The 8,961-nt window shown below is 51.4% G+C and overlaps 1 protein-coding gene across 9 annotated transcripts in view; it reads right to left on the bottom strand.

The window, feature by feature from the left end:
• Positions 1 to 5,699: 5,699 nt before the first annotated feature.
• ARHGAP44 (Rho GTPase activating protein 44) overlaps positions 5,700 to 8,961 on the bottom strand; it is a 153,030-nt gene continuing 149,768 nt past the window's right edge. For 8 of the 9 annotated variants that reach the window (XM_073310157.1, XM_073310155.1, XM_073310163.1 and 5 more), the window contains one exon: positions 5,700 to 7,643. In XM_073310157.1, coding sequence (XP_073166258.1) covers positions 7,501 to 7,643 — 143 coding nt within the window. In that variant the 3' untranslated portion in view covers positions 5,700 to 7,500. The remainder of the gene's footprint in view (positions 7,644 to 8,961) is intronic. The other variant, XM_073310160.1, reaches the window with a different exon arrangement.

The following is an 8,961-nucleotide window of genomic DNA, read 5'->3' as shown; positions in this document are numbered from 1 at the left end:
GCTTTGGAGGGCCAGCCCTTGGGAAAGTTCACCCATCTGCACCGGAATGGCCCCCTTCAGGAGCTGGGAGCGTGGACACAGGGTAATGACCTTTGGGTCACTGGAGTCACATGCCCAAAAAGCATGGAACTGCTGCCTAGCTAACCGGTGTTTGTACGTATCCCAGACAGAGAGCACCAGCGGGGCACAGAAGCGCGGCAGTCTCACGCGCTGGATGTGTGGACACATCTGCTCCACTGCAACCCTCAGGCAGAGGGTTGGGGGAAGTGCGGGGCTGCTTCCCATTCCAGAGGAGGATGCAGGGGCGAGGAGTCTCTACCCAGCCCTGAGAGCTGGCTCGGAGGTCTGACGCACCATTTCTTCCAGGCACATTTCTTCCTGCTGCCGATTTGTTTTGGTCTCCCTTGATGGTGTGTGACCCGCTGGGGAGAGTGGGCTGCAAACCTCACTCTGTGCCGACGCACAGGGATCACGGCCCCCCAGCGCCAGAGCCCTCTCTTTGTCCACAACCGCTCCCAGGCTTTTAGCTCTGTAGGTCCCCGGGGCAAGCCCTGCATGGTGGCCAACCCCAGTACTCTGGCTGAAGCTCGCCTGGCACAGCGACAGCCGAGAGATGCCTGTGGGCTCGCCCTAGCTCCTGCCAATGCCTCTGGCTGGACGGGACCCTGCCAACGATTTGTGTAAAGCCCCAGTGACAACACCGAGAGCAGAGCCCCAGAGAGACGCAGCACCTTTCCCACGTTCACCCTCTGCCTCAGAGCAAAGCACCGTTTGCAGCTGACTGCTTCTCCATGACCCGGGGAGCCAGGAGGCTGACTGGTTCCTAGGGAACAGCGCCCACACCACATCCCAAACCCTCTGCCCAAGGGGTACTCGGCCCCCCCGCTGGCAGGCTCGGCAGAGGGCAAGGAGCAAATGGGCCCTGCAGTGAGGGCAGCATGCACCGTGGGGTGGGGAGTCTGCCAGGGCCTGGGCTGGCACATGGCCTGGGCAGTTGTCCTGCTGCTCCCATAGTATCCGGGAGCTGGGATACGGCCTTCACTCTGCAGGGCTGACAGTCCAGCACCCATGGTCCAGCCCCACAATGCTGAGGACACAGGAGGGTCTTGGGCTCCAGAGCTCTCCAGCCAATGGCACTTACAGGGGGTTCATTTATGTATGAGCAGTAGCTGCATATTCATCCCAGCCCCACTGCACATCCGCTGCGCAGCACGGCTTGGGACGGGGCCAGGGGGAACCACCCCGATGCGTTCTTCCCCTAGCACAGCCCTGAGCCCCTGCAGCACTCGCTACTGGGCTGCTGGCTGGGTCCGGTAAGGGTCTCAGCCTGAGCAAAAGCCCATTCGACTCCCAGCCTCTGATGACATGCAAGGGACTGGCACCGGGCATGTGCCATGCTGACCGCCAGGGAGCAACGGCACCAGTCAGCTGAGCCTCAGGGCATGGATGCCAGGGGCAGCACAGGGGAGGTAAGCAACAGGGAGGGCTCAGAACAGCTGCAGCATGGCAAAGGGGCTGGAGCAGGCTGCAGAAAGAACAGACAGAGCAGATCCAAGATAGCATAAATCAGGGCAGCCTCAGCAGAGTTCGTGTGGGGGACGGATCCATGTCAAATCCTACCACACGGTGATCCGGGGCAGGGACTCTTTTTTCGGCTCATCTGTTTTGCAGGAAGGCAGCGTCCTCCCAAGATGCTCAGCACCATCAACTTCCAGCCAAATGTTCACCCATTTTTCTTTGCTGTACTGACAATGTTAGTTAGTCCTGGAAACGGAAAGAAATCTGCCCGCATGGCCCCTGTGGTTGGGGTGTCTTAGTCCTCAATTTGTTTATCCTCATAGCCACCCTATGAGGCAAGGGAGAGGTTTGATCCCCACCCCAGCTAGAACTGGGCAGAAAGATAAACAGTGGTATGCTGCCAAGCTCCGCCCACAAGCCAAGCTCCGCCCTCTTGACAGGCCAAAGTGAAACACCACTCTCAGCAGATGGCGCAGAACTTCACAGTATGTGTGCGCAGGCTCAGGTCACCTTACGTGGGGTTCAGATTCACACTCCCCCGCCCCGTGAGGCTGAATTGAGGCCTGGGCACAATGGGAGCATGTGCCCAGAGCCCCGGCTCCCAGATGTGAGGATGGCAATTGCAGCTTTCATTAAAATAAAACATTTCTGGCCTTCATCATTGCGAAGGAAAGTTCCAAAATGCAACCTGCGAGTAATCAATGCAACGACGTCTGCCTGAGTCTGCAGAGAGCCTGCAGCAGAGGACAGATCAGGAGACATTAGTGTCAGGGAGGAAGCTGTTAGTCCTACACCCACCAGCAGAGCAGACTTGGCCTTTGTTATTCTGGGGCAGAGAGGCTGGCTGCCTGGGGGAGCAGGTGGTGGTATGGCCCACTGGGCTCAAAGGACTTGCCTTTGGTGAAGCTCAAATACCCCCAGGGCCTAGCTCTCCCCCTCTGGTTTTCAGTTCCATGAATGGGGTGGGGCGACAAGAAGTGGTTGTATCTCCCGAACACCCCCCACTAATGGCACCAAAGGAGACCAGGCAGATCTGTAACCCACCCTCTTCTTTCTTACGTGCAATGAAATAGTCAACAACACTGCCATTCAAATGAGCATCATGGGGCATCTGAGTGAACTCCCCACACCACTGCAGGGGGCAGTTCAGGCTCTCAGCAGATCCTGGCAGACATCACTGCATCAGAGACCTTTGGTGTGGCCTGGTACCCCAGCAGTCCTGATCTCCATTTGATAGGTGGGAAAGTGAGGCACAGAGACAGCAGAGGGACTCCCCATGGTTAGGGAGACAGGTAGAGCCCGAATGGGAACCCAACTATTAACTACGTCTCAGTCCAGTGCCTTATGCACTAGCCCAGACTTCTCTGGTTCTTGTCTGTACAACATTTGACAGAAAACCACAGGAGTTCCCCTTCGAATAAACTGCACATGACCAGACTCTGAGGAGCTACCAGAGTACAGATAATAAACAGTAATAATAATTTAGCTCTTACTAAGGATCCAGATCAGATATAAACATCCCTACCGCCCTGTAACGCTGCCAGACGACATAACATTTCTTTGCATTGGAGGCTCTGGAAAATAAATGCAGAACTTTGAACTACCAAGTATTGGGTCTGGAAGAGAGATCAGAGAATTCTCATTGTTTTACCTGGTTTTATTGGGAGACAGTTTCAAAGTGAAGTCTGACCCACTTTTGTCAACAGAAGAGGCTGTTTGTCTGGGGCTAAAACATCACTGGAGCCAGCCAGGCAGTGAAGAGAGAGATGGCAGACAGACCGGGTTGTGTTTCACTCCGGGACTGATTGGAATCAGATTAAAAAAACAGGCGAGAGTCCATGCCCTAGATCAGCAGATCTAATGCTCCCAGGTTTGGCGAAGGAAACACAAGAGCGTTTGCCTTTGAAAGGAGCAATTCGGGAGCTAAACAGCGTCATTTCTTTGTTTCTGGGTCAATTTTAGGTGCTGTTAGAAGTTTCTGGTTAGGATGAAGAAGAAACATGTTCGTGTCTAAGGCACCAATCCTGCAAACATTTATGGATGCGTTTAACTTTGGAATCTATGGGACTACTCAGCTGAGCAAAGTTATGACTCTCTGCAAGTGTCTGGAGGCTCGGAGCCTGCAGCCGTGGTTTCCTTCTGCACCCGCCGAGCTTAGCTACATGCCAATTCATGCCCAGATTCAGAAAAGCATGTAAAGTTTAAACCCGTGAACGTTTTATATGCTGACCTTAGTGACTGTGGACATGATCGTGCTCCACTGAAACCAAGGGGCGGGGTTTCCACTGAATTGCATGGGAGCAAATCAGACCCTGAAATAAGTCTGTGCTGCTTTTTACCCCGTTAGCCCTGCAAAGTCAGCCCAATTACAGGAGAGGGGGCTGGAGCCAGATCCTCCACGTACATCAGCAAAACTGAGTTTCAAGAAGTTCCATCTGTGCAAACCCACACAGGGCAGGGTCCTCCCCCCGTACGGGATCCCAGAGCTCAGGCCCCAGCCCAATCATCTTCTACACTGTAACTGTATTGCCCCGCAACTCAAGTCAGCTAACCCTGCCCTTGCAGTGCCCAAGGATCTAATTTGACTTTGCAGGGCTTTTAGTACTGGGGATGATTCACAGATTTCAAGGTCAGAAGGGACTACTGTGCCATGGAGTTTAAGCTAAATAGATTGAGCTCCTTGAGTCTATCACTGTAAGGCAGATTTTCTAGTCCTTTAATCATTCTCATGGCTCCTCTCTGACCCCTCTCCAATTTATCTACATCTTTCCTGAATTGTGGGCACCAGAACTGGACACAGGATTCCAGCAGTGGTCACACCAGTGTCAAATACAGAGGTGAAATAATCTCTCTACTCCTATGTGAGACTCTCTTTTTTATGCATCCTAGGATCACATTAGCTCTTTTGGTCATAGCATCACACTAGGAGCTCATGCTCAGCTGGTTATCCACCATGACCCCCAAATCTTTTTCAGAGTCACTGCTTCCCAGGACAGAGTCCCCCATCCTGTAGGTATAGCCTCCATTTTTTGTTCCTAGATGAATACATTTACATTTAGCCGTATTAAAACACATATTGTTTGCTTGAGCCCAGCCTACCAAATGATCCTCATTGCTCTGGATCAGTGACCTGCCCTCTTCATTATTTACCACTCTCCCAATTTTTATCACAACCGCAAACTTTATCAGTGATGATTTTATGTTTTCTTCTAGGTCATTCATAAAAATGTTAAATACCACAAGGCCAAGAACCAATCCCTGCAAGACCCCACTGGAAACTGACAAACTCAGTGCTAACTCTGCTTACACTTACATTTTGGAACCTATCAGTTAGCCAACTTTTAATGCAGTTAAAGGGTGCCATATAAATTTTTTATCATTCTAGTTTTTTACTCAGAAATGTCTTGTGGTACCCAGTCAAATGCCTCACAGAAGAGTAAGTATAATACATCAACACTATTACCTTTATCAACCAAACTTGTAATCTCATTAACAAAAATAAATCAAAATAGTTTGAGAGGATCTGTTTTCCATGTTGTTCAAGAAGGAAAGAGGCCAGCTTGACTTTCAGCTCCCAAGCGGAGTTTGCACAGCTGGCTGGTAGGAAAGCCCAGCATTTTACATGCAAACTGCACAGATTTGCTCTAGGGAGAGAGAGAGAGAGAAAGAAAGTCACCCTGGATCCTGCAGGCTGTTTTTGCAGTGTGGCTTTGCAAAGAAGTGCACCACTTTTTTTTGGGGGGGGGGGAGTGAAGAGGGAAGGGGGTGTTTCTCTAGAACCGCACTTGAAGTGGTACAGGCCTAATGGATGTTGTCTTTCTGTTCTGTGTTTGCTCAGATTGAACTCTGCCCTGGCCAATGTTCTTGTGAGAACTGGCCCCCCAAAGACACCCAGCTGAGCCACCAACACAAGTCTGGGTGTCCTCTTGATGAGTGCCGGAGACTCCATGAATTCCACTACAGACTTGGTTATGACGATTGATTTTACAGAGAAGATACCCAGATACCACGGTGATGGGCTGCAGCATAACCCCCTGAGAATGACAAGGTTTTTTCACAGATGAATAGTCACCTGATCCTTCTACAACCTTCCCTCCTCCCCACCTCCTTGGCAAAACAAACTGCTACAGGCACAGCGAGACCTGCATTAGAGGCTACATAAAAGGGTTCAGCAGACAACATCAGTTGATTCTATTTTAATGAGAACACTCTTCAGGGAGAGTTGGGGGCAGGGTGGCGTGGGGAGTTAAGCATGCAGCTTCTTTAAAGAAGCTGCTCAGGGTGTTGATATTTCAAGTCAGAGTGAGAGACACAAACGTGCAGTCCTTCTGGAGGAACTGCTGAAAATACAAGAAGTTGACCATGTTCGAGGAGAAGAACCCCAGTTTTACCAACAGTTTTGACAGCAATTTGCACATTTATTTCAGGTGATTTGCACTACACCCCCGGCCCCCACCCCGTGTCCCCATTACAGTTTGGGTGATGAGTTGCACTTATGACCTGTGCAAAAAGCTGTAACATCGTAACTTGCAAATACGGCTGTGAGAGAATATTTCTTTATACATTTATACTGGATCCGGGGATGCTAAGCATTTCAATTTACATTGGTACACCAATTCAGATGGAATGGCTCAAATAAAACCAATATATATATATAGATCTATTTATATATACAAATATATAATATATATATATATCTATGCAGACAGATATATATATATATATCTATCTTTCAAAAGGATAAAAGGTTAAATTTGTCTTTGCATGCACCACCAAAACCTCTGCTCCACACCACCCGAACAAAAGAGTTAACTAAGGCCCAGCGCTGAGTAAACTGTAATCAGGTCCCTGGTAACATGTCCCTGTCGTCAGTTTCGCCCTCCCCTCTCCTTGCAGACACTGATGCAGGAATATGTGACACAGGGTGTGGGGGGGAGATGAGGAAGTTGCGCTGGTGAGCAGTGAGCTGGAAAGGCAAGGTCACCTGGGCCACATCTCACCTTCTAAAGCACGGTTAGGGGGACACAGCATGAGCACATTATTGCTATTCAAAGCATGGCCTTGCTCTCCAGCACAAACTGGTGCCGTTCACAGCAACGGGGCTCACGCCTCCCTTGCCAGTGGCAGGCACGTCCATGCCACTCCCAACTGCCTGCCGCAGTCCCAAGAAGAACAGTCACACTTGGTTCCTCGACAAATCTCTGGCCGCGGTTCAGACAGGGAATCGTTCCCCGGCCAACAACAAGGAGTCAAGCCAACAACGAAAGGGAAAAAAGCCAGGGTGAGGTATTTGGGAACAATGAGATGTGGTTCAGATCCCACTGGGGCAAACACTCTCCTGGAGACCACCCTGCAGGTGTCACCCTAAAACGGTCATTTTGGCAGACAGTCTGGAAAACAACAGGCTTTTAAGGGTTAAAGAGGACACCTCTCCCATGGCAGCCTTCCTGCAGGGGATGGAGACAGCATCGGCATCATTGACGGCACAGCAGCGCGGCTGGAAAAGCAATGGGCCACCGGGCGCGTATTTCACCAGCTACCAGGCAAGGGGATGCTGGTGGAACCCAACGAGCCGAACCCACTGGGCACCATTACTGCAGTGACCACCCTGCCTCCCTCCCCCAAGCTGAAGAGCAATGGGGAATTTGTGTTTGGGGGAGGGGGGTTGGGGTTATTTTTGGAACAGGGCTGAAAGCTTGAAAGGGGAATACTTAGGCACCAAGTCAAAAGGCAAAGTTTGGATAAGGCGAAACAAACCCATGGAAATAAATAATCGAAACTGCCCCAGAAATGCATTTTGCCATGGAGACAGGCTGTCCCTGTTTGCTGCAAGTCACACATGTCCATCCAGCCAGTTCACGCCAGTAGCTGGCGAATGGAGCCCCGACAGAGCAAACCCCGCCATGGCAAGGTCTCCAGACCGTAGTGGTTATGAGATCACATGTATGTACAAGAGAGTCAATGCGGGAAGGGGACGCTATGTCATAGGGCGGTGCTTTCCGATTCTTCCTCTTCCGAATCGACTTTCCCTGCCACGGAATGTCTCTGGGTTTGTTCCAGTGGATCTCCGTGGAGTGCAGGATCAACCTCAATGTGTATAGAAGGAACATCAAAGTGGACGAGATCTGCAATTGGGCACAGAAAGGCAGAGGTAAGAGGCTGCTCCGGGTGAACCCGCGCTAAGACGGACAGATGAGATCAGCAAAAAGGAGCTTGGGAGGTGCTGCTTTTTCTTAGCGGCAAAAACGGTTCTCAGGCTAGTACACTTAATGTCAGAGAACAGGGATGTCATAATAAAGTCTTGGCTGGCACCTTCTATCATTTTCACTTCCTCTCCTGAGGCCTGGGTGCCTCCGTCGCAGCAGCCAGCCTCTCTCTCATTCTGGTCACGAGCACCACGGGCCTGCTAGGACTCAGCACAAGTGCTGAGCCCAGTGGCTTTCCAAAACACGGGGCAGAAACTGGCACCTCCTACTGCCCCTTGTTTTTGTTTCGGACCCTTAGTCTTTGCAGATTCGCCTTAGTCCCTTTCAATCCTTTCCCAGTGTAGACATTACAGTTGAAAACGCTATGGAGCCATCTAGCCTACCCCACTATGGGAATACAGGATTGATCCGGCGAGGACACTCTCTATTGCCTTGTCTAGTCGTGAATGTCTCCAGGGCAGGACTTGGACAGTAGATCTCACACTCAAGGAGCTATCACCTCTCATGTACTGATGGCTACGTCCTAAAGCTCACCCCATCCTCCCTTTCAAACCTGCCAATATTCAGCCCCTTCATCTTTCCTCCTTGGGCAGGAGAGATTGCTTGCGGGGCGGAGGGAAGACACAAAAGGATATTAAACTCACTCTCCCAAATACGTGGCCACCTCATTAGCTGGGTCCTTTCCAGCTGCCAAATGCAAATACCGCAATTACCACATTAGCCACCAAGGCCAGCCCCATTCCATGCATTCACCCTTTTCCAGTCTCATAGGGAAACGAGTGACACACACGAGGCCCGTTTGAGGGTGGGGTGTGCATAGGCATGTGGCCGGACAGGTACGTGGACTGGCCTTTGGGGAAGGGTCAAGGGGCCATCAATGCAGGTTTCAAATATAGCAAGTTATTCTGCTTTGGAGGGGTGGGGGGGGCGCTTCTGGGACTTCCCCCTCCCCATTTTACCCCTTTGTCCCCCTCAAGCAGCCTACGTTGAGCCAATCTGCTCTTCTAGCTGCCCCGACAGGAAGAGCAGCTAGGGAGATACAGACGCAGAGGGTGCTGCGTCCGTGGCACGGCAGGTCCTTGCAGCCCAGGGAACGAAGAGCAGAGCTCAGTCCTCCACACCGCAGAGCGAGCTGGCTGCACCCACGCCACATGGATTTCCACAGACCAGCAGCCGGCCCAGGGCCTGGTGGGCTCCAGCTCTGGACACTTGTGTGGAGGCTGTGTGTCTCTCACAC

Source organism: Lepidochelys kempii, chromosome 14 (genome assembly GCF_965140265.1).
Source record: "Lepidochelys kempii isolate rLepKem1 chromosome 14, rLepKem1.hap2, whole genome shotgun sequence".
In the NCBI taxonomy this organism is placed as follows: Eukaryota; Metazoa; Chordata; order Testudines; family Cheloniidae; genus Lepidochelys; species Lepidochelys kempii.
This window is presented reverse-complemented; position numbering and strand designations above follow the sequence as displayed.